Below are 23,255 nucleotides of genomic sequence, written 5' to 3'. Positions count from 1 at the left end.
TTAACAAACTCCACCTTTTCCCCCTGTGATTCCCATCTTAGGATTGGCTGGCTTTGCCAGGCTTTGTCCCGGTGATCAGTATGAGGTGAGTTGTTTGGGAAGTCTGGCTGTTTGATCCAAAGCTTCATTCAAAACTTGAACTTTTTTCAATAATAAAGTCAAATTAATGCATCGCTCTTCAACCAAATAACTAAATGTGAAAAATAGCAACATTTTCTCTTCCACAAGTGTGTACACCCACCTAAACCAATTAAATAGAAGTCTGTATCAAACCAAAACTGAAATTCCCTCTTTCACTGCTGTGACATAATAATTGAGTTTGTTCTGTTTGTTTGTTTGTTTGTTTGTTTTTCTAACTCTTTAATATTTCACTGCCTAAAACACACTTACTTCCCTCCTCTCTCTTTATTTTTGTCTATTTCTCTCTTCCTGGCAGATTTTTATGAGATATGGCAGACAAAGATGGAAACTGAAGGGGAAGATCGAAGCAAACTCCAAACAGAGTTGGGATGGAGAGGAGATGATCTTTATGCCCCTCATTACAGACCTCTTCAACATCAAGGTGGGCTGGAGTTCAGTCACCACACAGTGTCTACTTTACTTACACAAATGTGTTCCAATGCTACTTTTTCTTAACTTTCACACTTGGTCCCTTCCAATCTTAAATATTTGGGTACATCCTTGATGACAGAAAAAAAAAAAAAAGCGTGAAGAAGGTAATACATAATACATTTATTTTTCTATTAGGTGACAGAGTTGAAGGGGTTGGCCACTCATATCCTAGTGGGTAGTGTGATCTGTGAAACCAAGGACCTGTTCACCGCTATGCCTCAGGTGGTTGCTGTAGACGTCAATGACCTGGGAACCATTAAACTTAACCTGGAGGTCGTCTGGTTGTAAGTGACGCTATGTATTAAAATGAGATAAGAATTGTGGCGTTTCAGCCAGTTTCGCCACAGTTGATTGAAGTGATGATGTATGCTGCCCTCTGTTGGATAGTCAAGGAAATGATGCTGAATTACTGACTCGAATACTTTTTAATGGCAACTTCACATACTTTAATACACATTTTTCTTTCTTTATAATAATGTTATAGGTTTAATGGTGTACATGAACATATGTCTGTCTTGTTCTTGCAGTCCATTTGATGTGGAGGATCTGACCCTCTCCTCAGGAAATGTGAGCAAAGCCACCGCCCTGCAGAGACGAGTGTCTGTGTACAGCCAAGGCACACCTGAGACACCCACTTTCCAGGACAACTCTTTCTTTGTGAGTGCCCATTTACAAAGTCCAGTTCTTTTCCAGAGTAGAAGACAGCTTTTGTTAACTTACTGGACCAATCAGCTCTATTTGTAAAAACACATTTGGCATTTAGAAGGCCCAATACCCACTAGAGGACCTACAAACACTGCAGCCAATTTCACATATACTTAAAGGAATATTCCAGGTTCAATACAAGTTAAGTTCAATCGACAGCATTTTGGCACAATGTTGATACCACAAAAATTAATTTCAACTTGTCCCTCCTTTTCTTTTTTTTCTTTCTTTCTGTTTCAAAAGTATAGCCACAAGACGTATACAATATACATGTAAACATGATTTTAGTGTGATAAAATCACTTACTAACCTTTTATGTTTAAAGTTATATCCAAATACCGCCGTAAACCCTAAAACTTCAGTAAAAGCAATGATTTAAACAACTTTACAGCTTAAATAAAACATGAGTTTTAACAGAAGAATTAATGTAACTGCTCTTTTTTTGTTTTATTTTTTATTTTATCCCCTTTTCTCCCAATTTGGAATACCCAATTCCCACTACTTAGTAGGTCCTCGTGGTGGCGCGGTTACTCACCTCAATCTGGGTGGCGGAGGACAAGTCTCAGTTGCCTCCACTTCTGAGACAGTCAACATCTTATCATGTGGCTCGCTGTGCATGACACCGCGGAGACTCCGCATGTGGAGGCTCATGCTACTCTCCGCGATCCATGCACAAATTACCACGCACCCCATTGAGAGTGAGAACCACTGATCGCGACCACGAGAAGGTTACCCCATGTGACTCTACCCTCCCTAGCAACCGGCCAAATTTGGTTGCTTAGGAGACCTGGCTGAAGTCACTCAGCACGTCCTGGATTCGAACTTGAGACTTCAGGGGTGGTAGTCAGCGTCAATACTCGCTGAGCTACCCAGGCCCCCACAATGTAAGTGCTCTGATCAAATTATAAGCTTTGCATTTCTGCCTTTAAACCCTCCAAAAACTGGTCCAATTCACCTCCATTGTAAGTGTCTCACTGTAACTTAGATTTTTGCTTTTGAGTCGAAAAGATTTTTTGTGGTAATCAACATAATGCCACAAATGCTGTCGATTGTGCTCAGTTTGTATTGAACCCAGAATATTCCTTTAAGTCACATGTAAAATGGCCCCAAAAGGTTTTTTTTGGTTTCAATGATAAAATGATGTTTTGAAATCAAGTGTTGGAACCTAACACACTGTCACTGACAAATTGCACACATTCCCCACCCTAACACCTGAGTACTAATCCAACCCTAACCCAGTTGACTCCAGAGTAGCTGTTCTGGATTCACTGTGTTTCAATTTGCTTGCAGCTTGCGTGTAAATGCTTGTGCCTAATCCACACTGTTGTGTCTAATTGTAACCACCCCCTGCCACCATGTCCATCGTGGCTGCTATATGTGGCTTTGTGTGTTGATGTGAAAGAAGTGGCAGCCTCGGCAGTGGGAGGGTCAGCGGCTCTCGTTCTTGCACACACTCAGAGAGACTCTCATAGAGAAACTGAGACGCAGTCGCTCTTTTGGCGATCTGGCAGCGCTGAGACCTCGTTCAAGGTCCAGTTTGGAAGTCTATGTGAGTTAGGTCACTGTGTACCCTACCATTCTGAGTGAACGTGTGTGTGTGTGTGTGTGTGTGTCTTTAAATGTTGCCTAATTGTCTTGCTTGCATGTTGTGCTCTATGGTTTGTCACATTACTCAACCGCTTCCACACCCATTTCTTCTCACACACACACATATGTTGATGTCACTATATTAAAGAGGAATTAGACTAGACAATACTTTTCATAATGATATTTATTTTAACCTAGCACTAAAGCAAAACCTGTTGACATTATTAGATTTAAAGGGACAGTTCACTCAAAAAATGTTATTCTCTCATCATTTACTCACCCGTCTCAAACTTGCATGATTTTCTTTCTTCAGCGGAACACAAACAAACATATTTTGATGGAGAAATTATGTACGGTAAATATACCCATACGATGCAAGTCAATAGGGTTCAAAACTTTCAAGCTCCAAAAAGCACATAAAGGCAGCATAAAGGTAATCCATATGACTCAAGTGGTTTAATCCATGTCTACTGAAGCGATACGATTGGTTTTGGGTGAGAACAGACCAAAATGTAACTCCTTTTTCACTATAAATCTTACCATCTGCAGTCTCCTAGGCTTGCAATCCAGATTTGAAGCTTGATTACACTTCCTTGCATCTGACACATGCGCTGCACCTGTGTACAGATATATTCACATCATGTCTTCATCAAAATATCTTTGTCAAAATTTACACATTTGGCCCTCACAAATATAGCCAAATCTGTACACATACGTTTTTTCTACTATAACGTTAGCTATGTAGAGACCCCGTAAAATCAAATTTGGAGTTTTGTGGCTTTTAGTCCATGTGTATTAGCTTTGAGGTCATCTATATGCTAGCATACTCCTCAAAAATAAACTTAAAAATAAAAAATAAACAGCTTCCTGTTTGAAAAAAAATATGTCAACAGAGGAAATAATACTGCATTCATCGAATCATTTCATGAGGTCTTTAAATCCTTTCTTGCTCTTCAGTGTGTTGTTGTGAAATCTTTAGGACTAGAAATGTTGCACACATCTTTAGACCACTGAAATCATAGAAACAATAGTAATTATAGAAATATAGTACATGAGAGAGACAATTTTTACTCTCCTTTATCTTGTTCTTTCACTTATCTTCACATAGTCCACTTTACCTGATGACGTCTATGAGAACGAAGGTTGCGGTGTTGCCGAGTGCAAACGCCTGTCTTTCACATTCTCAGACACCTCCACCTCAAGCTCCGTCCCCATCCAATTAAACCCTGAGATCACAGTCACGCCCCCTGAGACGGACCCGCCCTCTGAGCCGAGCCCCTCCTCTGAGGAAGAGGGGGGTGAGGAAGCAGAAGAGAGTTGCAGTGTGAGAGCAAGTGTGGCCAGTGCTAGTGAACCAGACCTGGAGTGGGATCTGGTTGAGGGCCAGGGGTCCAGCACAGGCTCCGAGGCCCGCTCTCTGTGCTCTGAGAGTCAGCTTTCTGCAGTGGGACCAGAGGATGTGGTGTTCCTGGAGCCCAGTGTGCCTGATGAAGACTTGGAGCTGAAGCCCGTGGAGCTGGATGGGGAAGAAGGCAGTCTGACGAAGCAGCTGGTGAGGAGGCTGACCTCGTCTGACATGCTACCTGAGGCTGGAACTCTGAGCTGGGAGGGAGAGGGCAGCAGGGCATTCCTGGAGAGCAGCCTGGAGGAGGCCATTCAATCCCTGCTACTGCAGCTGGAGAGCTTGGGCCAGCGCTGTGGAGAGCTACAAGACTTGGAGCAGGAGGTTATGAGACTTGAAGACCTGCTCAAGGTAAGTACATTTGATTGTGGCATCCCTGTTTTTTCTTCATTTCAATGTCTATGAGCAAGTTTTAAGTTGTCTTCCTTACTTTTTTCCAGTTGCAGTTTTTTATACAGTCTGACTAATGTTGCTTTGACACTAAAGTTTTGGTGAGGACCCAGGTTAATTTTTTTGATTAGTTTGAAAGTTGTAATCTAAACTCAGGTGCACACCTAGTAACCGCACTAATGTCAGATCGAAAAGGGGGGTTGGGGTTTGGATCATCTACGCAGGGTTCCCACGCTTTTGATCAAAGAATTTCAATGACTTTTCTAGTCATTTGTGATTTCTAGAAAATGATATTTAAAAATAATTTTGATTCAGACCGATTTGTAAACCATTTTGACCAATCAAAAAAATAGTTCACCCAAAAATGAAAATTCTCTCATCATTTACTCACCCTCATGCCATCCCAGATGTGTATGACTTTCTTTCTTCTGCAGAACACAAACAAAGATTTTTAGAAGAATATCTCAGCTCTGTAGGTCCATACAATTCAAGTGTATGGTGACCAGAACTTGAAGGTAAAAAAAGCATATAAAGGCAGCATAACAATAATCCATAGGACTCCAGTGGTTTAATCCATGTCTTCTGAAGTGATATGATAGGTGTGGGTGAGAAACAGATCAATATCACAGATCAATAAGTCCTTTTTACTATTAATCTCCACTTTCACTTTCAAATTCACATTTTCTGTGCATATTGCCACCTACTGGCCTATAAGTCCTTTTAAAAAGGACTTTAATATTGATCTGTTTCTCACCCACACTTATATAGCTTCTGAACACATGTATTTAACCACTGGAGTCACATGGATTACTTCTATCCTGCATTTATGTGTTTTTTAGACTTTCAAAGTTCTGGTCACAATTCACTTGCATTGTATGGACCTACAGAGCTGAAATATTCTTCTAAAAATCTTTGCTTGTGTTCATCTGAAAAAAGAAAGTCATACACATCTGGGATGGCATGAGGGTGAGTAAATGATGAGAGAATTTTCATTTTTGGATGAACTATCCCTTTAACTGAAAAGAACCTATTCGAAAGAAGGTTCCTGCTTAACAAGTTGTACTCTACAAAAGCTCTAACCAAGAGCAATATTTAGGTGGTGAAATATTTTAAAGCAGAGCATAATAAGAAAAATGTACATTCACTATAGAAATGTCCTTGACTTTTTAAGATTTTGTTAACTACATTTTGAAATTCCATGGCATTGCCAGGTTTTCCATGACATTGGGAACCTTATCTATTGTTTGTGATTTATGTAAATACAAAATGGAGGTGAACTGGTGTTGATTACATATATTCCGTTATGATAAACTTCTAGTGGTACTTGACGAAGGTACTTTGAAAGAACAACAGAACACAGTGCAAACGTAAACTAGTGGGCGCAGGATGACTGATGACAATCAAATTTAGATTTGAATTCAACTTCAGCAATCGTAGTGTAAAAATGCATTTTCTTCCAGAAAAACTTGGTCTGGCTAGACTGACGCTAAAAAAACTAGATCACATTAAAACTAGATTGATCCCATTATAATCATCAAAGCCGTCTAGATTGGCACCAGCACCATTTAGATGGAAACTTAGAATTTGATGCTGTGTATGGACAGGGTATGAAGGTTGTTTGTCTCTTCTCAGTGTCGGGTGCCTGCACATAGGAGTCGTTCATCAAGTCTCAGTTTGACTGTGGAAAGCGCTCTTGAAAGCTTTGACTTCCTCAACACCTCCGACTTTGATGACGATGACACAGGAGATGATGCTGGCACCCTCTCACGATCTGTCTTCTTTGACATGGAGTCAGAGAGAATCGGGTAGGTTTAATTGTACACCGTTTATTGACCTACTGTTTTTCCACTTGGTGTCCTCCATCAGATAACTTTAAAGGGATAGTTCACCCAAAAATTTAAATTCTCTCATCATTTACTCACCCTCAGGCCATCACAGATGTGTATGACTGTCTTTCTTCTGCAGAACACAAACAAAGATTTTTAGAAGAATATCTCAGCTCTGTAGGTCCATACAATGCAAGTGAATGGTGACCAGAACTGTGAAGCTCCAAAAAGCACATAAAGGTAACATAAATGCAATCCATACGACTACTGTGGTTTAATCCATGTCTTCTGAAGTGATCCAATTTGTTTTGGGTGAGAACAGAACAAAATGTAAACTTTTTTTTACTGTACATCTTGCCATTGCAGTCTCTAGACATGATCATGATTTCAAGCTCGATTACACTTCCTATCGCTTGACGCAAGCGCAGAGCGCTAGATTGTGCTATAGGAAGTGTAATCGAGCTTGAAATCATGATTCACCAAGGAGACTACTGATGTCAAAATTTATATTGAAAATGTAGTTTTGTATTGGTCTGTTCTCACTCAGAATCTATTGGATCACTTTAGAAGACATGGATTAAACCACAGGAGTCATATGGATTACTTTTATGTTATCTTTATGTGCTTTTTGGAGCTTCAAAGTTCTGGTCACCATTGATTAAACTTCTAGAGTCTTATGGATAATCTTATGCTGCCTTTATCTGCTTTTTGGAGCTTCAAAGTTTTGGTCACCATTCACTTGCATTGTATGGATTTACAGAGCTTAAATATTCTTCTAAAAATCTTTGTTTGTGTTCTGCAGAAGAAAGACATACACATCTGAGATGGCTTGAGGGTGAGTAAATGATGGGAGAATTTACATTTTTCAGTGAACTATCCCTTTAAGTACATGATTGTTTGGTTTGAAGGATGGACAACATTGTGAAGGCCAGTTTAAATAATTCTGGAATGTACTGTACTTCTACATTTGGCATATAGTGCCCTCTGGTGGTGACTGAATATCTTTCATGTCCAGTAGGCCAGGCCAGCATCCAGAAGCAAGAGGCCACCTGAGTGAAGCCCTGACAGAGGACACCGGTGTGGGGAACAGTGTGGCTGGCAGTCCCTTGCCTCTCACCACAGGAAATGAGAACCTAGATGTGGCTATCGTTATTCATCTACAATACTGCAATCATCTAATTCAGGTGCTGCTTTATATTTACATCTTCCTTTCCTCCCTCCTCTTTTTATCTCAGACTCTGTAATATGTGGTTTTCTTTGTTTGTATCAGTGAACATGGTCACAACAGCAACAGTTTTGTACAGCACAACAACAACAACAAAAACAAGTATAATTGTGTGTTTATGCAATAACATGCTAAAGATTCTCTGTGTTTGTTATAGTTGTTGGACTCAGGAGGAAGCCCATCGCAGCATAAGGTGTACCTGCACAAACTAGCAACGCAAACAGTCCTATTGGAGGAGCTCAGTGAGAAAAACTTTGACAGATCGGGCTGCTTTACCATGGCATCTGATGGTTAGTACATCATAGTATATGCTTGTTAGACACATCGTTATCACATTTTGATGCTATGTTTTAACAGCTTTAACTCCATTTTGACATATTTTTTTTTAAGAATATGCCAATTTAAGCTTATTCTTGTCGAAAAGATCACAGTAACTTCCAAAAAAAGAGTTCTGTGGTGGTACATGTACAAAAAATATTTTGGTAAATTTTTTAGTGTTACATTATGTGTGATTATGCTTAAACATATGAAGGCATTATAACATATTATAACATTAAAGCCCTCTGTAAATGCTCCTACATCTCTTGGTTTGTTAAACAGTGCTGCCTGGATTAGCAGAGCAGCCAGCGCTGATGTCTCTGTGGTCTGACTGCAGTGGTGGCATGTTCCATACTACACTGGACCGTGTATTTAAACAAATGCATCTCAGCTTTGCCTTACCACTGCAAGAGATTCTCCCTCATTCACCTGATTCAGGTAGAGCCTATGACTTCTGCATTGTAACCTCGGTATTGCCCTTACTGTATATGTAGATATAATAAATAGTGGCCTCAAAATGTATTTGGATACTTTAGCCACACTTACAAATATTTGCATTTAATTGCATAAGATATCATTAGAACAAAATATCAATCCAAGTAGGATAGATTAATAAATAAGCGCCTTAGGAGAAGTATGACAAAGCAATGGCAAAAATGTATAAATAAAGTGAAGTTATTCACAAAAACTCTAGCATTATTGGTTTGCTGATGCCACTTAGTTTGATATTTTGTTATCTAATGGAACGACATTCATACATAGTTAAGTATGTTGTATTTGGCTTAAGTGTCCAAATGCTTCATTGGGCCTTGTGTGTTTGCTGAATGAGATAAATTCTGTCTGTTTAAATACTAATTATTGTGGTTTGATTGTGGTAGTCCCATTTATATTCATCAGTCTGTGTGTATATGCAGTGATAAGGATGGTGGTGAATGAGATGGTGGTCAGGAGAGAGCTGGCCTCATCCCCGTGTCCATCACCATCCTCTCTGGCACAGGATGTGCTCACCGTGTTTCAGTTTCATAGCTACACCGTTGAACACAATATCACAGACATGGAGCAACACCTGCTGGATTTAGCCAAAGAGGGTGAGACTTTTTTTTAATTTTATGTGTTGGCAGGAGTCTTGGCTTTATAGATAATTAATATAATTTTTATATAAATTATAGGGCTGTGAATTGATTATAAAATTTAAACTAACTAATCGCAGTTTTTTGTGATTAATCACGATTAATCATGGTACATGGTACATTAAAACAAACATTCAAATATAATCATAAATATATTTATTTTATACTTTGTTTCAAAGAACTTGCAAGAAATTGGTTATTCATCATTTACAGTTGTGCTCAAAAGTTTGCAAACCCTGGCAGAAATTGTGAAATTTTGGATAGTGAAATGTTATTTAAGGATAGTGATCATATGAAGCCATTTATTATCATATAGTTGTTTGGCTCCTTTTTAAATCATAATGATAACAGAAATCACCCAAATGGCCCTGATCAAAAGTTTACATACCCTTGAATGTTTGGCCTTGTTACAGACACACAAGGTGACACACACAGGTTTAAATGGCAATTAAAGTTTAATTTCCCACACCTGTGGCTTTTTAAATTGCAATTAGTGTCTGTGTATAAATAGTCAATGTGTTTGTTAGCTCTCATGTGGATGCACTGAGCAGGCATGATACTGAGCCATGGGGAGCAGAAAAGAACTGTCAAAAGACCTGTGTAACAAGGTAATGGAACTTTATAAAGATGGAAAAGGATATAAAAAGATATCAAAAGCCTTGAAAATGCCAGTCAGTACTGTTCAATCACTTATTAAGAAGTGGAAAATTCGGGGATCTCTTGATATCAAGACAAGGTCAGGTAGACCAAGAAAGATTTCAGCCACAACTGCCAGAAGAATTGTTCGAGATAAGAAGAAAAACCCACAGGTAACCTCAGGAGAAATACAGGCTGCTCTGGAAAAAGACAGTGTGGTTGTTTCAAGGAGCACAATACGACGATACTTGAACAAAAATGAGCTGCATGGTCGAGTTGCAAGAAAGAACCCAATGCCACAAAAAAGCCCGGTTACAATAAGCCCGGTTACACCTTGACATGCCTCACAGCTTCTGGCACACTGTAATTTGGAGTGATGAGACCAAAATAGAGCTTTATGTTCACAACCAATAGCGCTATGTTTGGAGAGGGGTCACCAAGTATTGTGCTCCTTGAAACAACCACACCGTCTTTTTCCAGAGCAGCCTGTATTTCTCCTGAGGTTACCTGTGGGTTTTTCTTTGTATCCCGAACAATTCTTCTGGCAGTTGTGGCTGAAATCTTTCTTGGACCACCTGACCTTGGCTTGGTATCAAGAGATCCCCAAATTTTCCACTTCTTAATAAGTGATTGAACAGTACTGACTGGCACTTTCAAGGCTTTGGATATCTTTTTATATCCTTTTCCATCTTTATAAAGTTCCATTACCTTGTTACACAGGTCTTTTGATTGATTTTCAAAATCAATGCCAAAATTTCATAATTTCTGCCAGGGTATGCAAACTTTTGAGCACAACTGTATGTTAATTATTTAATATAAACATTTTAAATTGTTTGCAGATAGAGTTAATTAGACACATGTTTACATGCCATAAAATCAATGAATATGCTGTAATTAAAAGTTGGGCAAAATCTTCTGCCATTTTCCAGTGGACTTTTTTAATAATAGGATCAAATGGGCAGATTCAATTTATAAAAACTTTTATTGGCAAGAGAAACTTAACTGTACAGTGCATCCGGAAAGTATTCACAGCGCTTCACTTTTTCCACATTTTGTTATGTTACAGCCTTATTCCAAAATGGATTAAATTCATTATTTTCCTCAATTCTACAAACAATACCCCATTATTTTTAATAAATTTGTAAAGATTTCAAAGAAACTTCTTTCACGTTGTCATTATGGGGTATTGTTTGTAGAATTTTGAGGAAAATAATGAATTTAATCCATTTTGGAATAAGGCTGTAACATAACAAAATGTGGAAAAAGTGAAGCGCTGTGAATACTTTCCGGATGCACTGTACATTGCCAATGCATTACTGGACACTATATATATATAGATGCTAAAGTTTCAAATCTCAAAACTGTTATTTTCTCTGGCTGCAGTTCAGTCTATCTCACTTGGTTTTGTTTCTGACACTGGTTCAGATGACAGCGAGTGAGCGTTTTCATGCTATGTGAAGAGATACAGCAGCTTGCCCGTATCTGTCCCACACATGGCTCACCGCTAGCGGTTGAAGTCTCATTCTCTGTACAGTAATTATTAGCTTTAATTTAACTTGGAGCAAATGTAGGTGTCCTTGCTGATGTTCATTTGGGAATGTCTTTTTTTGAAGACAACATAAAAAATAAAACAAATTGTGTCATTATTTTTACATGTGACCCAGCAACAAGGTTTTTTTTTTTTTTTTTTTATCATTTCTATAAAATTCCGCTTAAAACTACTCAAACACACATTACTCCCATAGACTCTCGTTGGAAAAAAGCAAACGCTTGTCAAAGAAATAGCAGACGGCAACAGTTGCTTAGAGAGAACTGGTCAGAAATGCTTTTAAGGCGGGTCTTAGCAAACAGTCAATTGTAAACTGAATTGCTGTGAACTGTAGATCAGTTATAGGCTTATGTTCACTGATATGAAAATAATCAATATATTGACTTCTAAGGCCACTTTTTGTATTGTCTAATCAATTCTTTAATCGTCTCCCACAATAATGAAATGTATTTTAACTAACTGAATTATATATAATATAAATTATTTAATCATTATACTGTATATTAAATTATTTTTATTTAGGGGGCCTTTCTCTGCAAATATTAATTAATCAGCATATAATTTAATTAATTCGATTGAAAATGTTAATCGGTTGACAGCCCTAATAATAAAATATCTTATAATTTCATAAAGGAAAATACATTATTTTATATGCACTGTATATACAGTGCTGTGAAAAAGTATTTGCCCCATCCTGATTTCTTCTATTTTTGTGTATTTTTCATACTAAATTGTTTTAGATCTTCAAACGAGATATAATATAAAACAAAGACAACCTGAGTAAACACAAAATAGTTTTCAAATATATATATATATATTTTTTTTTTATTGAAGCAAAAAAGTTATCAACACCTATATCACGCATTTGAAAAACTAACTACATCCTTAAAATTAATAGCTGGTTGTGCCACCTTAAGCAGCAACAACTGCAACCAAACACTTCAGATAACTGGAGATCAGTGTTTCAGAATACTGAGGTGGAATTTTGGCCCACTCTTCTTTGCAGAACTGCTTTAGTTCAGCCATATTGGAGGGTTTTCAAGCATGAACTGCCACAGCATCTCAATCGGGTTCAAGTCAGGACTTTGACTAGGCCTCTCCAAAACTTTAATTTTGCTTCTTTTGAGCCATTCAGAGGTGGACTTACTCCTATGCTTTGGATCATTGTCTTGCTGCATAATCCAGTTGCGCTTGAACTTCAACTCACGGACTGATGACCGGAAGTTCTCCTTTAGGATTTTCTGGTAGAGAGCAGAATTAATGTTTCTCTCAATTATTGCAAGTCGCCCTGGCCCTGAAGCAGCAAAGCATCCCCATACTATCACACCACCACCACCATGCTTGACCGTAGGTATGATGTTCTTTTTGTGGAATTCTGTGTTTGATTTATGCCAGATGTAACAGTTCCACTTTCGACTCATCAGTCCACAGAACATTCTCCCAAAAGGTTTGGGGATCATCAATGTGTGTTTTGGCAAAATTCAGCCTTAATGTTCTTCTGAGTTAGCAGTGGTTTTCACCTCACCACTCTTCCATGGATGGCATTTTTGGCCAGTGTCTTTCTGATAGTGGAGACATGAACAGTGACCTTTATTGATGCGAGAGAGGCCTGCAGTTCCATGGATGTTGTCCTTGGCTTTTTTGTGATTTCCTGGATGATTCGTCACTGTGCTATTGGAGGAATTTTGGAATGTCGGCCACTTCTGGGAAGGTTCACTATTGTGCCAGGTTTTCTCCATTTGGAGATAATGGCTCTTACTGTGGTTCTTTGGAGTGCCAGAACCTTTGAAATAGCTTTGTAACCCTTCCCAGATGTATTTCAATCACCTTTTTCCTCATCATTTCTGGAATTTCATTCGACCTTGGCATAGTGTGCTGCTGGGTGAGACCTTTTAACCAACTTCATGCTGCTGAAAAAGTTTTAATAAGGTGTTGATTTGATTGAACAGGGCTGGCAGTAATCAGGCCTGGATGTGTCTAGTCCAGTTGAACCCCATTATGAATGCAGTTTCATAGATTTGGGGATTTAGTAACTAAGTGGGCAAATACTTTTTCACACAGGCCCAGTTGGTATTGGATAACTTTTTTGCTTCAATAAATAACATTATCATTTAAAAACTTTATTTTGTGCTTACTCAGATTGCTTTTATTTTATGTTAGATTTTGTTTGAATTTTTGAAACAATTTAGTATGAGATATACACAAAAACAGAAGAAATCAGTATGGGGCAAATACTTTTCCACAGCCCTGTACAATATAAAGTATATTGAATATTATCAAAAATTATTATTAAATATAATTTTTTGTGTCCAATCCAGTCATGTTTTCAGAGGCCCTCAGCTGTGGCGATACAGAGCTTGCTCTCAAGGAGCTACAGGACGTGTCCGTCACCTCTCTCCAGCCCCTCCCTCAAACCCTGGGGGCTGTTGCTGGACTGCTGACCTCTGATGACCCTGACCTGAGCAAGGCTGCTACAGCCTTCCTGTCCTCTGCTGCCTCACACAAACCCTTCAGGTCAAAGGTCAGTCTTGTTGGACCCTTTCGAAAGGCTCTGTGCAGCCCATTGTGGGATGTTGATGTTGGTTGAATGACTGGACACACTGACACTAAAATTGGCTTTAATTTGAATCCTCACTGTAACAGTATGCACAAAATGCATGTCTAAACCTTCAAACAATTGTTTGAGGACACCTGGAGGAGATAAAATAGTTAATCTTGTCTATATGTGTGTCTTTGTTTACTGTATGTTTATTGACAGGCTTTGAATTGTTACACACAAGCCTTATCAGAAGCAGGGTTACACACACCAAGAGCTGCATGTGCTGCTCTGAGCTGCCTGCAGGTCAGTTTAATACCTTGATTATGCAACTTGACTGTGATTGTATATATGACTGTTGCAAAACCTCTCTGTCTTTCTACATATTTTTTAGGCTGTGGAGAGCATTGATGCTGTTGTGTCACTGTGTGACTCAGCAGATGAAGAACTCCACCAGGTTGCCATAGAAACCCTCCTCACTTTTGGTAATACATTCAGTCTAAGCCAATACAAATGATACATGCACTGCACCAACTATTAGTTAGGGGCGGAACATATTGAAGGCCTTTTTTATTTCTAAAGTAAATGCATTAGCCCTGAAAACAACATTAATTGCTATTCCTTAAACCAACCCTAACCATTAACTACCTATAACATCGTGCGACCCCGCGTACAGATGCGTGGACGTTGTATTTTGGCTTCGCTGTACGCAAAACATAATTTAAATTATTTTTACCGACTGATCTGTTCAGAAGACTCTGCTGTCAGTAAAGTTTTAAACATGCACGGAGTTATGTGACAAAACAACATGGCACCGATCACAGTTTGTCTTTGGCAGAAATGCCAACAAAACTGCATCTGATAAGAAACCTAAGTTTTTACATTGAAACCTGTTTGAGTTAAAAGATTAGAGTCTCTAGTTTCATCCGATATGCCATTTTTTTTTTATTTGAGCAATTTATCGTGAACCGCCACACTGTTAAACACAATGTACACTATCGTGTACAATAGCACTAGATTTTCATTAGAAATCCTATATTTACCATGCATTTTCCAAGGCTTAATATGGAGTCAGGATAAAAATACCATGCGTTTCGATCTGTTCTGAGACTAGTGCAGACAGACAGCACACTGGAGGTTGTCATTCACTACATCCTGTAGCTCTCTATGCAGTTAAGTGCATTCACTCCGACCAAAAGTTCAGTTTCATGCTGCAGATGATGTTTGGATCACTCAACATGTTTGGCAGATATAGGACAATGATAATCAGTACATAGATTCTGAATTTTTAATGTATCATTTTATTTTAACATGGTTGGCAGTGATTGGAATTTGTATCAGAATTAATTGTGCAAATTTCTGATTGGTAAAATGCTTCAGCACTGGCTATCACTTGTTTGTTTGACAGTGCAAAGAGAAAACATTGAGATTTTTTTTTTTTTTTTGCTAAAGTAGAAAAAACATAGAAACATAAGTCAAATCAAGTCAAATAACTTTTATTTGTATAGTTTTTTTATTTGTGCTTTTCCCAATACACAGTTCTAAAGCAGCTTTACAGAAAATCAACTGTGATGTCTGTAACGTCTCAAAAACATGAATAACCAACACTACTGGAAACATAATAAACTATTTGATTAAAAAAATAAAATAAAATCTGACTTTCTATAGCTTGGTATCATTTAAAATTTCACAAAGTAGTCCTGCTGTCCACATATGAGGACATCAATTTTTAGAAAAAGTATTTGCTCTATATGTACTCTGGTGGCCAAAGGTTTGGAATAATGTACAGATTTTGCTCTTATGGAAAGAAATTGGTACTTAAGTGTCATTCAGCTGATCACAATGTATAGTCAGGACATTAATAAAGTGAAAAATTACTATTACAATTTTAAATTTTCTTAAACTACTTCAAAGAGTTCTCATCAGAAAATCCTCCACATGCAGCAATGACGGCTTTGCAGATCTTTGATATTCTAGCTGTCAGTTTGTCCAGATACTCAGGTGACATTTCACCCCACGCTTCCTGTAGCACTTGCCATAGATGTGGCTGTCTTGTTGGGCACTTCTCACACACCTTACAGTCCAGCTGATCCCACAAAAGCTCAATGGGGCTAAGATCCATAACACTCTTTTCCAATTATCTGTTGTCCAATGTCTGTGTTTCTTTGCCCACTCTAACCTTTTCTTTTTGTTTTTCTGTTTCAAAAGTGGCCTTTTCTTTGCATTTCTTCCCATAAGGCCTGCACCCCTGAGTCTTCTCTTTACTGTTGTACATGAAACTGGTGTTGAGCGGGTAGAATTCAATGAAGCTGTCAGCTGAGGACATGTGAGGCGTCTATTTCTCAAACTAGAGACTCTGATGTACTTATCCTCTTGTTTAGTTGTACATCTGGCCTTCCAAATCTCTTCCTGTCCTTGTTAGAGCCAGTTGTCCTTTGTCTTTGAAGAATGTTTTTTTTGCCATTTGTGACCTAATATTGACCTTAAGACATGCCAGTCTATTGCATACTGTGGCAACTCAAATACAAACACAAAGACAATGTTAAGCTTCATTTAATGAACCAAATAGCTTTCAGCAGTGTTTGATATAATGGCAAGTGATTTTCTAGTACCAAATTAGCAATTTAGCATGATAATTCAAAGATTAGGTGTTGGAGTGATGGCTGCTGGAAATGGGGCCTGTCTAGATTTGATCAAAAATTATTTTTTTCAAATAGTGATGGTGCTGTTTTTTACATCAGTAATGTCCTGACTATACTTTGTGATCAGTTGAATGCCACTTTGGTGAATTAAAGTACCAATTTCCTTCTGAAACAGCAAAAAAAAATTTTTTTTTTTTTTTGCATGTTTATTAGGTGCTACTAGTTACAAATCAAAAAGGGAAATGGAAAATGCATACAGCAGCCGTGCTCAGGATAAACCTGAGGGAAATGAGACGTTAATAAGAATGGTATACAATCACCTAACCCTAACTCTCACAGTAACCCTAAACCTAACCCCAAAATCTAATTTGGTTAATAGGAATGTTGTTCCAGGATTAACAAGGATGTTGATCCAGGAACAGGTCCTGCTTGACAAAACCACATTCACCGAATCTTTAAAAGGTCCTGTATCTTACAGAGCTTGTGTTTGTTTCTGTTCTCAGGTGAAGAGGGGCGACTGGCATATGAGCAGTTGGACACAGTGCCGAGGGAGATGGTGCGGCTGGGCACTCGCCGTGGTAATGCTGTTACCACTACATTTTAGAAAATCAATTTCACACAGGAACCCGTTTCTTCTGTAATCCCAACATCATTAATCCGTTATTACCCCATGACCCTGCACATTTAATTAATACACAAACAACCACTCGCAAAAGGACAAGTGACAAAGGGCTTTGGGCTTCTCCTTCGATTCAGACCTTATCATGAGATCCCAGCTGAAGCCACTTTCTTCAAAACAGGATATTTATCATTTACAATGTTCTTGTCACAGCGGTCATAAGTTATTGTTGCTGATTTAACAATAAGGGTGTTTGATTAATTGTTTACTAGCAATTAGTCATTTGCAGATATCAGTAAATTGCATTGTCAGAGGAACGTAAATAGCACAGCTAGGGATTATAATGGACGGTTTTGAAGCTTCCGCTGAGAATCTGTTTGCATTTTTTCCTGGACAGAGTTACTTTTCTGCCCATGTGGAAAGATTTGAGTGAACTGTTCCAAGCCCTGGTCATACGGACTGCTGAATGGCCATTGTGGACAGTGGACCACCGATTTATAGATTGCTCACTTGCCTTTCACTGGTCAGGAACAAAAATGTCCATAAATGGAACTGTGAGGAGCATACAGTGAGCTGCCACTTGTGACAGAGGAAGCAGGGTTGCTGGACGACACCCCGGCGAGTATTGAATCTATTGCATTAACATGGTTCTAATGCCTGGGCACATGGGATCTTACAACTAAGGGCTCGAGGACAGACTAGGCCCTTGCTGAGTATCTGAAAATGCACTTTTTTATGCTATATTCAGTCAGAGAAAAGGTGATGCATTACTGTGAATTTTGGTTTGTGCATAAATGAAGACTGGAAATATTGTGCTCTATGATCTAACTTGCTTCTGTACCTCTGTACTACTGAGTCATGTGACTGTAACGAGTAATATCATTTATTTTATTTATTTTTTTCACTTCTCTTCGTTATAAACGTAAGATGCTGATATTTTCCCTTATTTTGCTCTTTTAAATAATAATAAGAGAACAGATTGTATTAAAGATATACTAAACAGGCTAATTTCTTTTTGGTCTGTTCACAATATGAATAAGTACGGTGCATCAGAATTTGGTATTCTTGAGGGGCTGTTCCCCATGAAATGTTAAAACGGATAGCAATTTCTTTTTTTACATATAGAAAGAGGTTTTATTTATCAGTATCATGTTTTGAGTGTATTTTCTGAGATTTCTACATGTGAGAGTTATACAGTATTTGTGTTCAAGGAGGAAACATTTAAAAAAAATATTTTCAGTACGTGTATGGTCTTGAGAAATGAGAGAACGCTTTTTGCTAACAGAACATTTGCCTTGCTCTGTGCCGTTTACACAGACAGTGTTGATATTAAAAGCTTGCAAATATGAATTTCAGTATATATGGCAGGAATTAAAATGCAATTTTGTAGATTGCCCCATTGTAAGAATTGTCATTGTGACCTGTTTTCACAATAAACATTTTACTACCACTAAGAATTTTACCAAAGTAGGGCTAAAATCTGTTCATTAAAAGAGCACATTTTAGTGCAGCTACTGGAAGTATATGCCTCAAAAGCACAACTAAACTATTATGGTAAGATTGTATCTTAACATGTCAAATGTGTTATCTGGCATCTACTGCACAAAGTCCCAAAGCCATAATGATACAAAGGCAAATATATTTAACGCTGTTTTGACATTTCTATTTATCAGAATTATCTATAAAAGAATTTCAAAATAACAGTTTTTATTTTTTTCTGTTTTCTGTATTTAGTCACTAAATATTCACTCTAGCTATGGCTATATTTTCCTCTTGCTTTGCAAATTTGTCAAATTACCATCGTTACAGTGTTTGAACTCCTGGCATTGGTGATCACTCAAGTGAATTTCTTTCTTTGCACAGAGGTATCAAATGAAAAGGTACAATTAACATGTATTGCCTTTATTCATCTCAGAAAGAAGCTATGTAAATTGAAACTGGATTTTATTGTTGTCACAAACCTCATTAGAATTGTAAATCCATGTTTCTTTATAGGAAAACTATTACTATGGTTTTGTGACTATGCTGATGGATTGAACACACAGTTTGCTGTTGCAATAGTTTTAGCTACTGCTATTTTGGATGAATGCAGATGCACAATTTCACTTGATGTCATAATGACTTTGATAATGTTTACTCACTGTTAACTGTATTTCCTTTGTCTGCTGAAAGTGGCAATAAATTTTATTTTTGCATAATTATCAGATATATTTAGCTGTTTTTTCATCCTTTTCATAGATTTACCATAGTAAATAGTATGTTTCTGCCAAAATACCATAGTTTCTACAGTTATTGCCACAACACAGCTGTGCTAAGAAATTAAAATGCAATTCTGACTTGATTCAGTCAGACAGACTGTCAGACAGAAAAATAGATAGTCAGACAGACCATCAGAAAGACAGACAGAAAGACAAATAGACAAAGTCAGATAGACAGACAGATAAATAAATAAATAGAAAGACAGACAGATCGATAGAACATCAGACAGACAGATGGAATGTTAGACAGTGTCAGACAGACAGAAAAATAGAGTGTCAGACAGGCAGACAGATAAAGTGTCAGACAGACATCCAGATAGATAGAAAGATAGACTGATAAGTAGATAGATAAAAGTGAGACAGACAGACTGTCAGACAGATAGATAGTCAGACAGACCGTCAGACAGGCAAACAGAAAGATAGATAAAAGGTGAGACAGACAGATAGATAGAACATCAGACAGACAGATGGAGCGCTAGACAGACAGAGTGTCAGACAGACAGATAGACAGATAAAGTGTCAGACAGACATCCAGATAGACAGAAAGATAGATAGACTGATAAGTAGATAGATAAAAGTGAGACAGACAGACAGTCAGACAGATAGATAGTCAGACAGGCAAACAGATAAATAGATAGATAAAAGGTGAGACAGACAGATAGACAGACAAATAGGAAGATAGACAAAATCAGACAGACAGAAAGATAGACTGATAAGCAGATAGATAAAAGGTGAGAAAGACTGGCAGATAGGCAGACAGACAAACAGATAAATAAACAGAAAGACAAACAGACAGATAGGCAGATAGACAGATAGAATGACATATAGACAGATAGACACACAGAAAGTCAGACAGATAGACCGACAGACAAAGTGTCAGACAGAAAGATAGACTGATAGATAGATAAAAGGAGAGACAGACAGAAAAACACTCCTGTTTCACAGTCTCCGACCTGTGGATACAACAGTTGCATTTCGCCTTCTCGTGACAATCACGTTTAAGGTTTAATTATCTTGTTATGGATAATGTTCATTACGAGGGATATATAAGATAGACGAAGATCGAGATGTCAGAGCATCTACCTGACCTGGTGCAGCACAACAATCACCAAAGGAAGCGGCAAAACTGTCCACAAGTTGTATTGTGAGTAGGAAAATCTGTAATATCTGCTAGTTTAGGGTGACAATATGTCCGTACCCCCGAAAGGAACTTTAAAAAAGTCAGACCGGGATTTCTAAATTGCCTTAAATGCCCGGGATTTGCTTGTTTTCATATTGAAGTGCTCTCTGTAGTCATACATGGACACATGTCATAAATGTGTGTTTGTTTGCCTTTTAAATCTAGCGTATCACTTTAACTGTAACCAACTTTGCTTTGCATGTCCCCCTCTCTGCGCGTCCTCTGCGCGTGTGACAGAGAGAGCGCGCGCTCTTATTCAAGTGCCCGCGAGAAAATGGCACTTTTTGATAAAAACATAAAACAAGTAACTCTGAACAAACACTTCGATGATCACAATAAATAAGTTAAAAAAAAGGCCTGTTTGTATCTAACCTCAGTTTCAGAGAACTTGTTTACATTCAGCTGATCTGTTCGCTGATGAAGTTTATTAGAGGTGGATACTGTTTGATATAGATATGTATAACTCGCTCGGGCTTTCAAGAAACAGGAAAAATTGCCGACTTTAAATAAATAATTACATGTGTGGGGCGTTTACGTTGTAGGGATGTACATGCAGATTTCATATATAAAATCGGTGATTGAATGACTAATGTTTACTGAAATGAGATGATTTCCTATTAAGTCAATAAGGACATTGGAATGTTTGGGCATAGGAATATGGCGGCGTAGTGGCTTCACTGAGATGACGTCATGAGCAATCCAGTTCTATATTATATATATATATATATATATATATCTGTGGATGCGGCTCTATTTGTTGGTCGCTACACGAGTCTCAATGTTTATGTGTGTGAGAGAGAGAGCGCGAGCGGGGGAGACGAGGGAGTTTTCAACTGAAATTGAAATAAATGTAGGATATTATAGACATTGTTTGACGTTCTTAACCGATTTACTTTAACCAATATATTTGTTTATATGGTTATTTTGCTGTGGTAGCATGTACGGTGTGTGTGTTCAATTCATTTTTGAAATGCACACCCTCAGAAACCAATTACTGCCTTAAATGTAGTTCACAGTATTTTTTTGTTTTCTTTTAATGTTCATAATGTCTTGTTAAATGCTTATTTTATATAGTGTATGTTATTATAGTTTTTATTTTATTACCTGGCACCTAATTTTAATTATATTTTTATTCGTTACTGTTTTTGTCTTGTCATCTGTTTTGTGCATTAATGCTTTGGCAATACTGTGTGTAAACACAATCATGCTAATAAAGTACTTTAAAACTGAAAATGAGAAATGAGGGAGCTTTTCAATCGAAATTAAAATGTAGGATATTACTGAAATTGTCATTTTTATCCGATGTACTTAATGTCTTTGTTTTAATTATTTTGCTGCGGTAGCCCGTAGGGCTCTCTGAAATAATTTGGCGTAATGATATGGAACCGTTATGCGGTCAAGACCTGGAACTACTTCATAGCCCTGTGTTTACTTGAAAAATAATTACACACCTTAGAATATCCGTCAACCAATCAGCATCAAGCATTCAACAGACCCGTGGAATAAAGTAGATTAAAGGCCTTGTGCATGTTTGTATAAGTTTGAATATTTATGACAGTTGGAGTTTAAAAAGTCCATTAATGAAACTTGACCATACAAAAGATATTGTATCAGTATGATTAGGTTTCTATTCTCATTGTACAATAATATCAAGTCTTATTTCTACCATGAAGTAGAAGAAGCGGACCAAGACCACAGAACTCAGCATCAGAAGAAGATCTGCATGGCTGGTCAAATTGTCCAGGACACAGAGCTGCCTATAACAAAGAGAGTGGATGCAGCTCATGACCTTGGGATCCTAGGTTACACAGGTATTTGAGATTTTACTATATTGGCCATTAATATGTTTTACAGTACCTCGCCCTTGTTTTTTTCCAAATTTACTGAATGCATAATTAGTTTTATTTGGCAAGTTCTTGTCACATACTTCAGCAATTGTGGGTGCATGCTATTACCAGAAAAGAAATTGTATTGCATATATCAGCTACCTTAGTCTTTAAAGGCCATTGAACAACCCATATTATTTGACCATAAGCAATATAAAAAAGATAAAAATCAGTCACACATGGGTCATCTTTGTTCTCACAAGAACACCCCCACTAGAATAGGGTTCAAGAAGCTAAAGCTGATTAAAGTCAAATTTAACAAGATAAAACACTTGGCTGATCCTGAAATTGTTGTAAACCATCTAGGAAGTTATGCACAAGCAAAACATACAGCAGCACAGTACATGCCAAACATAGTGGAGCTCCTGAGAACACCCAAGCTTTCAGATGATCACATCATTAGAGTACTGGAGGCTCTCAGTGGACTCTGCTTCTTCCGTTTTACCAACCAAAATAAGGCACAAACACTTGGGCTCTATTACACCCTACTGGAATTAATGGCTCCAGCCAGCAATGTGTCCACTACAGCAAAGCGCTGGAGCTGCTATCTACTCAACATCCTCTGTTGTAATAACATTCAAATCATCAATCACCTCAGGAATTCAAAGGAGCTTCAGATCAATCTGGAGCAACTAGCAATCCTGGACTGGGGCAGCTGGCCTTCCAACTACCCTCAGGAGCTACTCAGCATTATAGGGTTCAGGCAAAGCACAAGTCAAGATGTTTTCCATGAGGAAACTGAATTCTAGGTCCA

At 37.9% G+C, this 23,255-nt stretch overlaps 2 protein-coding genes across 4 annotated transcripts in view; both read left to right on the top strand.

Moving 5' to 3' along the window:
• LOC127425165 (rho family-interacting cell polarization regulator 2-like) overlaps positions 1-19,378 on the top strand; it is a 70,665-nt gene extending 51,287 nt beyond the window's left edge. For 2 of the 3 annotated variants that reach the window (XM_051670857.1, XM_051670859.1), the window contains exons 9-23: positions 42-85; positions 437-562; positions 748-896; positions 1,140-1,269; positions 4,013-4,657; positions 6,329-6,501; positions 7,538-7,706; positions 7,905-8,037; positions 8,348-8,503; positions 8,980-9,153; positions 13,699-13,901; positions 14,139-14,222; positions 14,311-14,401; positions 17,062-17,136; positions 17,575-19,378. In XM_051670857.1, coding sequence (XP_051526817.1) covers positions 42-85; positions 437-562; positions 748-896; positions 1,140-1,269; positions 4,013-4,657; positions 6,329-6,501; positions 7,538-7,706; positions 7,905-8,037; positions 8,348-8,503; positions 8,980-9,153; positions 13,699-13,901; positions 14,139-14,222; positions 14,311-14,401; positions 17,062-17,136; positions 17,575-17,606 — 2,384 coding nt within the window. In that variant the 3' untranslated portion in view covers positions 17,607-19,378. The remainder of the gene's footprint in view (positions 1-41; positions 86-436; positions 563-747; positions 897-1,139; positions 1,270-4,012; positions 4,658-6,328; positions 6,502-7,537; positions 7,707-7,904; positions 8,038-8,347; positions 8,504-8,979; positions 9,154-13,698; positions 13,902-14,138; positions 14,223-14,310; positions 14,402-17,061; positions 17,137-17,574) is intronic. The other variant, XM_051670858.1, reaches the window with a different exon arrangement.
• A 2,856-nt stretch (positions 19,379-22,234) lies between these two features.
• On the top strand, positions 22,235-23,255 carry LOC127425189 (armadillo-like helical domain-containing protein 2). The gene is made up of 2 exons (XM_051670902.1): positions 22,235-22,426; positions 22,808-23,255. Exons 1-2 carry the CDS (start codon positions 22,339-22,341, stop codon positions 23,248-23,250), a joined length of 531 nt encoding a protein of 176 aa, XP_051526862.1. The 5' UTR covers positions 22,235-22,338; the 3' UTR covers positions 23,251-23,255.

The sequence above is a fragment of the Myxocyprinus asiaticus genome, chromosome 34 (genome assembly GCF_019703515.2).
Source record: "Myxocyprinus asiaticus isolate MX2 ecotype Aquarium Trade chromosome 34, UBuf_Myxa_2, whole genome shotgun sequence".
NCBI classification, from domain to species: domain Eukaryota; kingdom Metazoa; phylum Chordata; class Actinopteri; order Cypriniformes; family Catostomidae; genus Myxocyprinus; species Myxocyprinus asiaticus.
The sequence above is the reverse complement of the archived record's forward strand: the minus strand, read 5'-3'. Positions and strand labels throughout refer to the sequence as shown.